The following is a 15,391-nucleotide window of genomic DNA, read 5'->3' as shown; positions in this document are numbered from 1 at the left end:
AGATGGGGGAAACTCCATCGTAATCTTTTCATAACCCTAACTACAAGAATCTATAAGTCTAGACTCGACTCCATTCGGTCGGGCTTGGGGAGAAACCATTGCTACCTTGACCGAGGCAGTGGTGAAGTCGGCCCCACAAGAGAAAAACCATATAGACTCAAGAGGTAGAGATATTGATAAGGGCAATGTCAGAACAATGACATCATAACAATGTCATTGAGCAAAATAGATTCTAAGATTTGGGAACTTGCATATGCATGCCCTAAAAAGACCTACTCTGAGCATAAAATGAAGGCATAATCATTAGATCACATAACGAATCAAAGTCTCGTATTTAACATTATTAATGGTCATGATTAAAGCTAAACGAGGAGAATCTACATAAACCCTAGTGAAAGTCCTATAAGAAAAAAGAACAAAAGACAATACAACAAGGTATACATTCCTAAAACATCTTGTCTGTTGCCTTGATCTCTCACAGACTTTAGAGTTAGAGTTCTTTTTCTTGTACCACCCACGACGCATCGCCGAGTCAAGAGAGAATTGGTGAAGCTAAAATCATACTGAAAACAAAACAGACATCTTATCTGATTGCTAATTTATTGTGGAGACATTTTGGTCGGAGCATTCAGAAATTTTATTACTTAAAAAGATAATAAAATTTATTTAGATTTTTCATCAACTTCTTATCATTGAAAATAAAAATATAATGCATGTGCCAATAATTGGAAGCAAGACCCATAATGTTCCTTTCGTACATGGTAGTGTCCTGCCGCACCATGCACTTCTCATTACAGCTCATTTTCAGCAAATCATTATCTCACCAATATACATTGCTTAATTGTTTCACCGCAAAAATAAACAAAAGAAATGTGGGGTGGGTCCTTTCTGAATCCTTATCAACGACTAAACCATAAAATTCTATTTAGTTAGGTCCTCCATTGTCCCTTTTGGTACACCTCAATTGCAGCTATAGAATCAATTTCATTGATCCTGTTCACTTTTCTGTTGTTCTGTTGTTTTTTGTCTTCAATCTAATATTGACACATGTCTTTTTTTTAATATGCTTATTCATCTCTATATATAGATGCATACATTGTACCATCACATTATCAATTGGTCATCTTCTCTTCTGTGTCTTCAACCTTCTCTTGTGCTTTACCAAAACTATATCAAAATATTAGCACACCATGAAAGCACCAACCATCCTAAAGAGCTTCTTCTTTCGACCAAGGGCTCCGGCGATGGTAGTTCCTTTGCCGCAAAAAACCCAATTTGACCGAGAACTTACGGCCGGACTTGGCGCCCACGGTCGTGATATCGAGTTGGTTCAATTACTTGATGTTGCCGTCACCACCCAAAAAATTGTATTGGATTCTCTAGCTAAAATTTCTTATAGTGATGATTATGATCTTGGAGATGTCGATAAGTACCTAGAAGACAACGTTGAGTTTCTTGATGTTTGCAAATACTTTGTAGAAAAAATTGATAACATTTATAATTATCTAGACAAGTTGAAAGTTGTTGTACATTTAGTTGATAATAATTGTAGTCCATTGAAGCCTAATAATGTTGCAACAACACGTGCAATGGAACTTTTGAATTCATCTTCTTGTAAAATTGTAGAAAGGAGATCAAGCAATGGATTGAAAAAATTGTTAAGGCAAAAGCTATGTCATCAGGAAACAGAAATGAGTGAGATTATGTGTGGTTCTAAGGCTATGACATTGGTGTGTTTAAGGTTTCTTGAACTTGGTTTGTCATTTGATTCAAAAAGTTTAATGTTACCAAAAATGAAAATACTTTCTCATCCTACAAGTTCTTCATGGTTGAGATTGTTGCAAGAGTTGACAAAAGAAGCAGAAGCAAGTGTTGATGAGAAGAAGTTGCAAAAAAAGAGTTCATGTATGAGTGAGTTGCAGCAGACAGTGGATGCAGCTAGAGAATTGAAGGAACAGATGAAGAGGGAAAAGGAGATGAAATGTTGTGTTGAGAGATTGAAGAGAAGATGCAAGGAATTGGAGGATGTGGTTGAGGTTATTGAGGAAGGAGTAAAAGATTTGTATAAATGTTTAATTGATGTTAGGATGACCCTTTTGGGAATTCTTTCCCAGCACTGAATTAATTAGATCTTATGATTAGAAATTTAGAATAGCTAGCTTGGAAGCTTGGTTAGGATATAATTCATTACATAAATGATGTAACTTTGGTCTCTCACGTTTAGTGTTCAAAATAAAAGTTACTGATGTGTAGATTTTTTGAATATAATAATAAATCCCCATTGTTTGTATATATATTAATTCATCTAGCTAGCTAGCTAGTTTCTCCTTATAATCTCTAGTTATTTTTAGTTTTTATGATGATCTCTTCATCCCACCGACCACTAACGAAGACTCCGTTTAAAGTCAGGATTTCAGAATAAAGTTCTGTATGAACTGGTCCAACACAAAGATTAATAGCGCATAGCAGAATTCGAACTCATGACTTTGAGAGACACAAAGAAATGTCTAAATTAGTTAATTCTGTAAAAGGAATCACGAGAATGAGACAATGCACAAAATGTTTATGGTTCTTTCTTTGTTACACAAAAAGTTCTCACTTTTCAAGCATATATAGGCATACCTCTCCCAGAGAATTTATCTCCATGAGATATAGCTGTCAATTTGAAGTCATATTCCAAATATATATTTATGGTTGCTTTGAGAGTGGAGTATCAATATCAATCGTCACCATACCTTCTTTTTTTTTAATTGTGACCATACTTCATGAAAGGGATAGCCTGAATTTGATTAATTTTATTTTTGAAATATTTAATCTATCAAGAAACATCAATACTTACCACAATTATTCTTAAAAAAAATAGAATAAAATGAATTTGACTTAACTCATCCTTACAAAAATATAATAGAATTTTTTCTTCTATATAAACTATTTTTAACACGTCTCTCACTCCCAGCACTCTTTTGAGCTTGGTGCGTAGATATTAACGGTGGGCGGCCCATGGTCCGATCGATAGGCTCTGATACCATATTAAAATTTGATTTTACCCATCCTTATAAAATCGGTTGATAAGGTTAGGAGTGTTACTCTATATAAACTGATCTTACCTGATCAGAGTGGATCGACACAGTCAGCTTCGATGGACTTGAAGAATCGGAGGGGGTGTACCTACAAGACACTCTGATGCCAAAGTGAGAAAACAATTAGAGAGAGCAAGCACAAAGTTTATGAGAGAATGAACGAATACCTGACCTTCTAGTGAAATAGGGTATTTATAGCCCCCATCGCTGGGCCAACGTTCCCTAATTGGGTCAAATCCAATTGGAGGCCCACTTGCTAGGAAACTGCCAGAACTCCTTTTGTTAGGGCTTAGTCAGCAAGTGACTAGCGTTATGGAGCAGTGGAGTGTAGGGTTCGGGGCAACCTACCTGAATCCTGCGCTGGTGGTTTTGACCACGTGGTCTTGCGTAGAATTGGTCTTGTGGCGGTTACTGGAGAGTGTATTGGGCTTTGACCAATTGGGCTTTGACCAATTGGGCATACTCGACCGGGGTAAGGGATTAGACCAGTTCGGCCCAAATACAAGCGATGGGCCTGCTCGGCCCAGACCAGAACATAAACTATTTTCAATCTCTATGTCTAACCAATGTAAAACTTAGAATATTTCTAACACTTCTTAATCAAACAAACTTTTAAGTTTCATCGCATCTGTCACATACAATTAAAGAAGGTGAATTTATGAATGATATTCTAGAAGACATGATTTGTGATATTGGAGTAGAGGCTTTCAAGAAAGTTAATGTAGTATATACTTTCCAAAGAGGCATGGAAGAGTCATTGTATATGGGATGTAAAAGTTTTACAAGATTGTCAGTTGTATTAAGACTATTTAATCTTGAGCGGACGAATAGAAGTTTCACTGAATTGTTCGAATTGTTGAAAGAAATGTTTCTAAAAGGTAACACGTTGTCGACCCGCAGTTATGAGGCCAAGAAGATATTGTGTCCAGTAAATTTGGACTATGTCAAAATACATACATATTGTAATGATTGATTGCATATTAGATAGAAAATAATTTGAAAACTTAAGATGTACCGAGGTATGGGGAATCATCGTATCAGAAATTTCTATGCATTGTCATCTTCAATCTTTAGTTTATTTATGATCTAAGTAAGAAATAGTATATAATTTGGTCTTGGTTATTGCTATATGCATAGTAGTTCAATTGTTTGATAACATTCTTAAACAATATTTTCAATCTTAATCCAAACTTATAGCAAGAACATTTAATCAACATTTAGAACATATTTAGATTCACTTACTGAAATTATCTAAACATAAATTTTATGATATTGTTTAAGAGATTTCTGTACGTATTTAGGTTACATGAATTTAAAATAATTTAAACTAAAATATATTATATCACACAAAGTTCTCTCATTTTTTAAGGCAAAATTATGGATGGCATCAAAATGTTGCATTTTTAGTTTTAATCTTTCCAAAAAATCTTAAATCCGTAGGTAAAGGATTTCTACAATATTTTTTCAACTTCTAACTCATTACGACCCTAACTGTAGATAAAACTATGAAAATAGATCAGTTGAAAATGTTGTCAAAGGCTATTTAACCTTTAGCTACGGAATAGTTAGTATAGTGACAGCGACTTAACCTTTAGCTACGGAAAAGTTAGTATAGTGACAGATAATGACCATCACTAAAAGTTAATTTAAGAATAAAAAAATTGGCCCATGCAGGTCTCGAACCTGCGACCTTCGCGTTATTAGCACGACGCTCTAACCAACTGAGCTAATGGGCCAGTTGGTAGAGTCGTCACAAATACACATAATATTGCTACTTTCATTCGCAATCGTGTTTATGTTTAGATTAGGGTTTTCAGAGTTGCAGTGTTCCTTCACTTTTTCATCAACACTTCTAATAATGCGTTTCCAATAACCAAATCTCTAATAGCATCGTGATTTCCCCAATCTTTCGTTACCATAATTGTTGCAATCAATAACTTCATCCCACACGGTACGATTCTTTGCTCCTCTCCTTTCAAACGTTAAAAATCTTATCTTTTCATTCTGCTTCAGTTTGTCTTTACCTATTTCATTAGTTTTAGCTTAAGGGTTCTTTTATTTACTTTAAATATCCATTTTTTTTTTATTTGTTTCATTGTTGGTGAATGCAATTGGGTTGCAAATTGAATGATATTGATGTTTTACTTGCAGTGACAATGGCTTATGTTGATGAGGATGGTACTTCTGGCTCTGGAGATGAATTGAGTATGTTGGATGGACATAAACCTCACCCTGTTGTTGTTCGATCTGGTTCCGGTGGCCGGAAGCGAAGCAGGAAGGTTACCGGTGACGCGATTGTTGATGCTATGTTGGAGATAGCAGCTGCTTCGAAGATGAGAGCATCTGTGATTTTGAAGAATGAGGAGAGGTTCTGTATAAGTAAGTGTATTAAGGTGTTGGATGAGTTGCAGAGAGTTGATGAACGGGTTTATTTTCGTGCTTTGGATTTGTTTGAGAATAGTTCTGGTGCCCGCGAGACTTTCGTCTCTCTTAAGGGTGAAAAAAGATTGCCGTGGTTGCAAGGAAAGTGTGGTGTTCCCTTTAGTTGAGATTGTTAATGAAATCCTTTGTTTATCATGTTGAATAGGTCTGTACAGTTAAGAATATTGAAAGGGAATTGTTAATTGTGTATATAGATTTGAAATTTTTGAATGGTAATGGAGTAATTTGCCCTTTTCATAATGCCAAATCTGTTGCTTGGATTGCTGTTTTATGAGATACTGTATCATGAATGACATTGTTTCTTGCACTATTGGTATTCGTCGAGGTTCATCTTTACAGATACACTGGTCAGGGAAACATCTGCTGCTGGCTGCAATCATGGAGTTGCCAGCTGACACATTTGAGCTGCAGACTATACTATCTACCTTGGCTGGTCTGCTTCAGACTCACAATCGCTAATCAAGATTCTATGGTCCAATGAATGATGACCAAGATCTGACTTTCCCTTAAATTCCTAAAGATTTCACATGCTGCAATGACTGAAGATATTGTTTTGGATTGCATAGATTTTGTGGGTAAATCTCTACATTGAAATGTATCAAGGTTGCTTTGGTTAAATTTGTAATGTATCAGTATCAATGTTCATTACCTTGCAGTGCTGTATTACATAACTGCTGTCATAGGTTCCTCAGTTTGTTTTTCTTTTTACTATGTGTAGTTAAACCTCAAAATTATGGGTAGATTTTGTATTTGATAATGCATATTCTTTAATGTGTTTCTTTTACATTATACACCAGAGGTTCTTGTATTGTTTTTTTGCTATATGGAAAATTGATTACTCTTAAATATAAAATGTTAGTGCTACTACTTGATTGATTGTTGAATATCTGTATTGCAATTTGGATTGAAGAAACAATCGAACGAGGCAAATCTCTAGCAATCAGCATGGCTTAAAAAAATATTGACAACATAAAGCAATTTTTATTGGTCTCAAGTCAACATAGGCATGCTACATAAACTAAACTGCTAGAGTTACAACATACAAGAGGAAATATCTTTCCGAATAAGTACATAGATTAATATTTAATACATTGATTATTTCATCTCACCATCACTCCCCAGAGGACATGAAGAAACATAAATAGAACCCCAAAATAAGAAAACTAATTCATTGACAAGAAATGCACCCTTGCAAGGGTATATTCCTTTCCTGCAATCCAAACACCAGTTTGTGACCATTGTATATCTTCCCAGTCCAAGCTCTCCTCCAACACCTAATCATTGCGCAAATAATAGTATTATTATATACATTGTTTTACATGCAAGTGGAAATTAAATGGAGAGTGGTATGAAAAATACCTCTACATGTTCAAGAGGCACAGGGATGCCAATCGAGCGCATCACTTTCTGTGGCAGGGGCTTCTTACAACGAGACCACCGGAAGGCATCGATCATGACATGATCAGGCTCATGTTTTTCACCGTTTGCAGAATGTGGATGGTGATTTTGAGACTTCTCTGCGCCTGACTCATGCGACTGAGTTGTTGGTGTAGCCTTGACCAGTTTCTCACCAGCAAAACAAAGCTCATATCTACAACGAAAAGACTCATAGTTAAAAGGACGGCAGAAGGAAGTTTCTGCGTGACTTCAATAAGAACTCAAATTTTCAATTAGCCTGAGTCATGCAACAATAGAACGCGCGAGAGCTTGTCAAAATACCTGGAAGTGTGTGTCTCCAAATACAAAACTTCTCCCTTCTTCAATCGAGCAGATGTGTATTGTGGCTTTTTCAGACCCTTGTCAGCTACAATGCTTATACTATATTTGATCCTGATGGTGTACAAAATAAAATTAAGATAAGATGCAAAAATGTTGCATTGCATCTGGTAACTAAAATTGGATAAGAAAAACTGCATCTCGATTCACATTGCATATCTGAAAATTGAGATGCTTCCATACATTACTAAAATAACACAAATTGGCTCCCATTATTTTTGCACCAACTCAGTACAATATTAGTTTAGTCAATCAATTTACCAACATAAACTAGCATACCAGGGCTCATTGCAAAGATTGTACTGAATCGTAACTTCTCGAACATATCTTTGCTGCCGCAATGCATTCTGAAAAATGAAGGCCAGAATATAAGACAGTAATAACTAATAATAACTATGAAATAACATAAGCAATCATTGGTTATATTTTCCGCAGGCAAAAAAATGTTTGCTTATTATTAGATGCTGAAACAAACCGAAGCTGCGGCCCTGGTAGTCATTGTCCGCTCCACAGCCACTGGAGCAAGGGTGGGCTCAATAGTTGATGTGTGAGTAAGGCAAGGTTCAAGATCAATAGTTCCACCTCCTTTCTGAAGATAAACAAAACGAACAGTTAGATATTAAATTGCTAATAATTATAGGAGATTTTGAAGGTCGTCTGATAGTACCTTCACAATGCAGCACCGTTCAATTCGATAACTGCAGCCATTAGCAGCACCTCCCCAAGCGCGGGAACGTACATTGTTCCTCAGTGTAGAAATATAGCCTGAGGTCACATAATTAAAAAATTTAGATTGAAGCTTTAACTCAGCCAAAAGAAAATTTCTTAGTTTTTATTTCATTACTGCTTAAAAGGCAATTAGATGCGATAAAGATAATAGTGATTAAGACTGTGGGACATACAATCTTTTGGAGGTAGCGCCCGAATGGTTGCGCGCAGTTCTTGTATGGCTGCAGGAGGCTGAGATGTTAGGCGACAGTAACCTGTATGCATGAGAACTGTGCCAATACTAACGTCAAACACATATCTTCCAGCATATGCAAAATCAAGCAAATCCATCAGTTTTGTAAAAGACATATACCAGAAACAAGATCCGAGTCATACGTGTACACATCAGTCCCCCAAAGCTGGCCACCTCTGACCTGAATATAATAATGTCACTCTCGTTAGTATTTTATATTAAATTGTTACTAGTAACAAATCTATAAATTAACAGTAGCATTGTATTCACTGGATCAACACGGGCAGAAGATGATGCAAAGGTAAAATGAAAGGAAAGCTACTCAAAATAACTTCATCGGTATAATAAGATCAAATCATTTAAAGAGGGAAAAAAAGCACAATTGACACTCTTACATCAATATTAAAATGACAAAAAAAGGCTTACTTGACGGTTTGTAGCAGTAACATACTCGGCCGGTATCCGAATTTCCAGAGTGGGGCCATTAGTAGAGCTTTCACCATTTCTTTCAATTTGAGATTGAGATGATTCGTATTCCCTCCACAACTTTGTCAGCTCTTGCATGCTTTCACCAACTTTATAAACAACAAAAGAAACCTCTACTTTACCTGAAATATCAGAAATAGTTTATTGGACATACAAAGGAAAAGGTACTTTCCACATTCAAATCAAGAGTAGTCAATCCCGGATAGCGGCGCGGAGCGGCCGACCCCAAAAATGGGATAGCGGTATAGCGTATTGCAGGATGACCACTATTTAATCATTCTTTGGACAAATTACATGAATAATAATTATAAAAATATGAAGTGCAGTGGGAAGAGCAAGGAACTTGTGATTTTTTTTGGAATGGCTGAAGTGCAGAAACGCCGGTGAAGGAAGGATAGGGTTGAGTCTCAACTCAAATTTGATTGAAAAACCCGAAATTACCCTTAAAATGTTTTAAATTTATTAAAGGGGTAATTTCGGTTTTTCAGAGGGAAAAAAGGAAAGCGGAAAAGAAACCGTTACGAGCCGGGAACCGCTCTGTCCCCGCTACCTGCTATTTACCCTATAGCAGACACTATAGTGTTCTGCACCGCTAAGGCTCTCCCCATAGCGGCCGGCCTCCGCTCCGCTGTAGCGGGATAGCGCCGCTATTGACTACTGCTCAAATCTTCTCCATTCCAACAATAAACATTGTCATCTATTGATTAGCAGTGGGCCAGCACAAGAATTTCTGCTGGCGGCACCTGAGTTACGTTAAATCAAGCCACCGAAGGAAAATGATAGCATACCTTGAGACCTGCAACATATATGGCAAGATATAGTTATTAGAATGAATATAATGAAGAACCATACTAACAAACTCCGTTAAAAGACTATTCAATCAATTAAGATAAAGAAACCTCTATCTAATGTAATTATGAAGCTTCAACTATTATAAATTTATATTTTATACCTTAAACTGATGGTGTAAATTATAAATAATAATAATTTATTGAAAATTTCGCTAGATATGTGAACCATGGTATATTTTATGGATAAGAAAACTAACAAATAATAAAAAATCAAGGAAGAGGAAGAAAGTACCCTTCGTTGTCTTGAGTGCGAGATCTAAAACGAGGCTCCCGATTAGGCACTTGAGGGCTCCCCCGTGATCTTTGTATCCTCTTACGGTGCTGACCATTATAGTTATAAACATCCCTCTCTTTTTCAATTGCTCCTTCCCCATCAGCACAACCTTCATCGGATTCCTTGTCAAAGCACCTACTACGCTTATCAGACTTGTCTCCTACCAAATCACCTTCCCTTTCTTTTCTCTTGTCTCTAGCTTCTCTATCAACATCTTTGTGTTTCTTCTGATCTGGCATCACAACGTCTTGTTCAGGAACCTTAGCTGATCCTTCACCAGGTTCCTTCTCATTATTTGAAACATCTTTCTCGGCTATGTTCCATGATTCCCTCTTCATCTGATCCTTTTCCCTCTCTTTTAAATTTTCTTTTTCTTTCGGAAGATCTTTTTTCTCCCTCTCCCACCTCTCCAATCCACTATCTTGCTTCACAGGTTCTTTCCATTCACCACCCGTGTTGCTAACTTGGGCACTGTTTCTACAATCATTCACAGACTCTTTCAAGTCATTGCTCACATTGCTAACTTGTGCATTGTTTCTACGATCACTTCGTTCCTTTTCCTTCTCCCCCCAGTCCCGATGTTTCACATCCTTTCTTTTTCTATCTTTCTCTTTAGATCTATCGTCAACTTTAGAATCAATTTTGTTCTCCCCAACAGCTTCATGAACTTCCCCGCCGTACTCCTTATGTTCAGCCGATGAACTCTCTTTTCCAATCTCAAGTGCACCTTGAGTATGGCCACGTAACATAGGCCATTGTTCCAAACTCGCACCGGGAGGATCAGAATACATTTTTCCCTTGTGGTATTCTTTTGAATCTTTCCAATTCAAGTGAAGACCGCTAGCCGCATTATAACTGTCCTTTTCTGTTTTAATATCACCTTTTGAATCATTATGACTATCCCGATCATGTCGGACATCCTTGTTGTCATCTCCTCTAACTTCAACATGCGAGTCCTTTTCACTTTTACCACTCTGAGGATCCTTTCTCACTTCGCCAAACAACTCCTTCTTCTCTATCTTCGTATCGCGATTCTCAAACCGAAGATCTCTACTGTCCTTTAAATCTCTTGATTCTAACCTCTTCTCGGGACCAACAAGATGATCCGCGTGAGAATCAATAGCAGACGACGGAATCCGATAAATTGAATGAAGGGGAGACCTTCTATCCCCGTCACGCGGCACTTTTGCCACCCGGGAATCCTGACCTATATCATAAGACATATGATACTCATTCGAAACCGACGACGGCACCAATTTGGAATACGAACCCGCATCCTCATGCGGGTGTTTTGAAGACTGATGAACAGACTCTTCATGAGATCTCTTAGGCGTACCACTCATAATGAAAATCCAACACAGTCATACACAGTCATACAGCACAAAAGGAAGTTATTCTCGCGCCGCTATCCGTTATATTAAAATCCTCAATATCGTAACTGCAAGCCAACAAAAGAATCCAATTTCAGAAGCATTCAAGAATAAATATCTTCAAAAACACACACATTACATTACCATAAATGAAACACATCAAACATTTACAACAGGATACATAGTAGAAGAGAGAAAAGACATAGGAATCAGAGAGACAACAACAATTGATAAAGCAACATCCTTAATCCTCAATACAGTACAGTTAGCAACAAACCCAAATTGAAAAAATTGAAACTGTTGACTTGTTTCCATAATTACATAAATGCAATACAAGTAGGGTTAGATTAGAACGCTATATAGAATAAATGTTTGAGCTTACCAAAAGAAAAAGATACAAAATGAAAATTAGCAAGCAAGATTATAGCAGTAATAGATCTGATAAACAAATGATCGAAAAAGTAAAACATAAGCAACCTAAAAAAACCAGATGAAGAACAGAAACAATATGAACACAATTTAACGTAATAGTAAGTAGTAAAGTGATGAATAAAGGTGAAAACATAGAAGAATTTGTACTAGGAACAGCTTGAAAGAAGAAGCACTAACTAATATATGATAATTTTTCAAAATAAGGGAAAAGAGAAAGTGGTTTGGGAAGTAAACATACATTGAAATTGTGGAAATTGAGATGAAAACCCTAGAAATTGAGCTTACTTTTTTGGTTAGCTTTCAGCTTTGGTGAGAGAAATAGAAGAGTGGTTATGTTTGAAACAAGTTCTACTACGTTGTTGATGTTGTGTTGTTATGTTTGATGTTTTTTTGAGGAAGCTGTTTTATATCCATCAATTAAAACCACGTCAGAATCAAAACGAATACCGTTCCAGTTACAACTTACAAATCAATTTACTAAGTGTGTGTTTGTGTTCCAATGAGGCACGGCACCATCATAGTGATAATATGCAATGACTAATATACCCCTTGTTCATTGGAGAAAATACTTGTTAATTTTTTATTTATTTTGTTGTTAATTGTAATGAATATGTCTATTTATGTCTTTATGGTTGATAATATTATATGCATATTAATTAGTATATATGTTGAAAGATGTCAGTTCAAAGTGAATTTATAAAATCAATGCAATGCCACTTGTTTTGAAGTATCTCTATCTTTAAATACAAAAACTAGTTTGAAAGTTAATTTTTAGGAGATGAGATCAATTTATATTTTAATCATGTTTATAACAAATAAATTAAAATTTTAAAGAAACTAAAAATAAAATATTTATTAGTTTTGAAAAGTTAAACATTGGATTGTGATGGACTATTACTTTTAAGAGACAACTTTCTTTTGGTCAATATATAGGCTCAGGCTAGGGTGAGAGGCCTGTTTAGGTCTCTCATTAATTTTTTTTTTTGTTTCAAATATTTTTCTGCCATTGGATTGAATTGGGGTACCATTGGATTGAATTGGGGCCATGGATTCTGTGGTGTACCAAACACACACAATAAAAATGCTTTAATGATGGTTTCTTACATTCGCAGTTTCCAATGCAAATTGTACAGTAAATGCTGCAGCCAATGATTATGCATTAATTGAGTGCTGAAGAAATTGAAAAAATAAAAGGAAAATCGTTGGGAAGCAAAATGATAAATGCAGCCAATTAACAAATGCATTATCTTTAGTATTGCTATTTGCTGCCTGCACCCCCTCATTATATTCTAATTTTGCAACCTGCACCCCCCATTAACATATAAACATTACTAAATTAAACTTAATAATAAAAAATTGCATATTTATTTATTTAAATTAAAAACTGCATATTTAATAATCAAACCAAGCCTTATATAGTCAAACCAAGCCCCACACAAATAACACTCCTTCTTCTTCAAATTCTTCTTAATCTCACAGTCATAGGGTTCATTATTGTCACAGTCATAGAGCTCAATATTTGAAAAGTTTCGCAGCTGGCAGCTGTCGATGACGTTGGCTGGAAGTTGCTGCAAATTAAGTAGAAATCATTATCAGCTTCAATACAATTCAAACACAATTGAAATAATACAACAGATCAAATTTTTTCATTTCCTACCATAACATTGAAGGATAGAAAAACACTTAGAAAGGGGGGGTTTGAATAAGTGTAGCTTTAAAAACTTGACAGATAAAAATAAATTGCACAGTTATTTTTATCCTGGTTCGTTGTTAACTAAACTACTCCAGTCCACCCCTGCAGAGATGATTTACCTCAACTGAGGATTTAATCCACTAATCGCACGGATTACAATGGTTCTCCACTTAGTCAGCAACTAAGTCTTCCAGAGTCTTCTGATCACACACTGATCACTCCAGGAACAACTGCTTAGATACCCTCTAAGACTTTTCTAGAGTATACTGATCCACACGATCACTCTAGTTACAACTTGCTTAGATAACCTCTAAGACTTCCTAGAGTATTCTGATCCACACGATCACTCTAGTTCCTTACAACTTAATGTAATCAATTCTAAGAGTATTACAATTGCTTCTTAAAAGCGATAATCACAAACTGTGATATTTCTCTTAACGTTTAAGCTTAATCTCACTAATATATTACAACAGCAATGTAGTGAGCTTTGATGAAGATGAAGATTCTGAGCTTTGATTTGAACAGCGTTTCAGCAAGTTAATATGAGTTGTTTTGGTGCAGAATCGTTAACCTTGCTTCTCATCAGAACTTCATATTTATAGGCGTTGGAGAAGATGACCGTTGAGTGCATTTAATGCTTTGCGTGTTCCGTACAGCATCGCATTTAATGTTATACGCTTTTGTCAACTACCTCGAGCCTTGTTCACGCTGTGTCTACTGACGTAGCCTTTAGTAGCTTTTAACGTTCCTTTTGTCAGTCAGCGTAGCTTGCCACTTGTACTTCCTTCTGATCTGATGTTTGTGAATACAACGTTTGAATATCATCAGAGTCAAACAGCTTGGTGCAAAGCATCTTCTGATCTTCTGACCTTGAAGTGCTTCTGAGCGTGATACCATCAGAACTTCAGTGCTTCTGTTCTCTTGTTCTTCTGATGCTTCCATAGACCCATGTTCTGATTCTGCTTCGACCATCTTCTGATGTCTTGCCAGACCATGTTCTGATGTTGCATGCTGAACCATTTGAGACAAAGCTTCTGAGCGCTGAATTATGCGTACTCTTTATATATTTCCTGAAGAGGAAATTGCATTGGATTAGAGTACCATATTATCTTAAGCAAAATTCATATTATTGTTATCATCAAAACTAAGATAATTGATCAGAACAAATCTTGTTCTAACAATCTCCCCCTTTTTTATGATGACAAAAACATATATAAATGATATGAATTTGCGATCAGAAAGAGCAGACGGCAAAAGACAAATTACACAGCTATAGCATAAGCATATGAATATGTCTCCCCCTGAGATTAACAATCTCCCCCTGAGATAAATAATCTCCCCCTGAAATAAATACTCGAAGAACTTTAATAAAAGACTTCCCTGATTATTTCGGTAGAGACGATCATATAAGCTTCTGTCTTTAGAGAATTCATAGCTTCTGACTTCTGCTTCCATAGGACAGCTTCAGAACTAGAATTTCTTTAGATCCCTAGAACACTCACAGCTTCTGATTCCTGCTTCCATCTAGGACAGCTTCAGAACTTGAATTTCTTTGATCTTCTGAACATTCACAGCTTCTGACTTCTGCTTCCATCTAGGACAGCTTCAGAACTTGAATTTCTTTGATCTTCTGAACATTCACAGCTTCTGATTTCTGCTTCCATTTAGGACAGCTTCAGAACTTGAGTTTTCTGGATCTTTAGAACCTTCACAGCTTCTGATTTCTGCTTCCCTCGGATAGCTTCAGAGCTTTTGAATTTCTACCAACATCACTTCATGCTAGATTTGTATCAGAACATTGTTGAATGTACCAGAGCATCATCTGAGCATCTCTACATCCTGAAATGTTACAGAACAAAAACTAAACGACAAAAGTCAGCATGAACGAGTCAGAACATAAAATGTATATTAGAACACATTATATGTATCAGAGCCATATAGGCTAAAATAATGTATCAGAGCAAATAGAATTTTGTCAGATCAAATAGACAAATATGGATCAAATTCTATTATCAGTGCTTCTAAT

At 36.1% G+C, this 15,391-nt stretch overlaps 2 protein-coding genes and 1 non-coding gene across 3 annotated transcripts; 1 reads left to right on the top strand and 2 right to left on the bottom strand.

Moving 5' to 3' along the window:
- Positions 1 to 4,742: 4,742 nt before the first annotated feature.
- Positions 4,743 to 4,816, bottom strand: TRNAI-AAU (transfer RNA isoleucine (anticodon AAU)). Its single transcript has one exon. It is a non-coding gene; the product is annotated as a tRNA-Ile (tRNA).
- Positions 4,817 to 4,883: 67 nt separating this feature from the next.
- LOC131641963 (uncharacterized) lies at positions 4,884 to 6,331 on the top strand. The gene is made up of 2 exons (XM_058912251.1): positions 4,884 to 5,031; positions 5,232 to 6,331. Exon 2 carries the CDS (start codon positions 5,237 to 5,239, stop codon positions 5,627 to 5,629), a length of 393 nt encoding a protein of 130 aa, XP_058768234.1. The 5' UTR covers positions 4,884 to 5,031; positions 5,232 to 5,236; the 3' UTR covers positions 5,630 to 6,331.
- A 152-nt stretch (positions 6,332 to 6,483) lies between these two features.
- Positions 6,484 to 12,107, bottom strand: LOC131641964 (uncharacterized). Its single transcript, XM_058912252.1, has 12 exons — positions 11,911 to 12,107; positions 9,829 to 11,308; positions 9,534 to 9,541; positions 8,686 to 8,867; positions 8,380 to 8,440; positions 8,201 to 8,296; positions 7,966 to 8,063; positions 7,774 to 7,887; positions 7,578 to 7,645; positions 7,242 to 7,352; positions 6,882 to 7,113; positions 6,484 to 6,796 (listed from the first exon to the last, which is right to left on the bottom strand). The coding sequence occupies exons 2-12, from the start codon at positions 11,211 to 11,213 to the stop codon at positions 6,686 to 6,688; spliced, it is 2,466 nt and encodes an 821-aa protein (XP_058768235.1). The 5' UTR covers positions 11,214 to 11,308; positions 11,911 to 12,107; the 3' UTR covers positions 6,484 to 6,685.
- Positions 12,108 to 15,391: the final 3,284 nt, after the last annotated feature.

The sequence above is a fragment of the Vicia villosa genome, unplaced genomic scaffold (genome assembly GCF_029867415.1).
Source record: "Vicia villosa cultivar HV-30 ecotype Madison, WI unplaced genomic scaffold, Vvil1.0 ctg.004319F_1_1, whole genome shotgun sequence".
Taxonomy (NCBI): domain Eukaryota; kingdom Viridiplantae; phylum Streptophyta; class Magnoliopsida; order Fabales; family Fabaceae; genus Vicia; species Vicia villosa.
The sequence above is the reverse complement of the archived record's forward strand: the minus strand, read 5'-3'. Positions and strand labels throughout refer to the sequence as shown.

What these genes read in the sequence shown, in the direction of transcription:
- LOC131641963 (XM_058912251.1), top strand. Translation starts at nt 5,237, where the DNA reads ATGGCTTATGTTGATGAGGATGGTACTTCTGGCTCTGGAGATGAATTG.
- LOC131641964 (XM_058912252.1), bottom strand. Translation starts at nt 11,213, where the DNA reads ATGAGTGGTACGCCTAAGAGATCTCATGAAGAGTCTGTTCATCAGTCT. An exon ending in TTACTGCTACAAACCGTCAA is followed by an intron (nt 8,441 to 8,685) that starts GTAAGCCTTTTT and finishes TATTATATTCAG; the next exon opens with GTCAGAGGTGGCCAGCTTTG. An exon ending in TTGGAGACACACACTTCCAG is followed by an intron (nt 7,114 to 7,241) that starts GTATTTTGACAA and finishes TTTTCGTTGTAG; the next exon opens with ATATGAGCTTTGTTTTGCTG.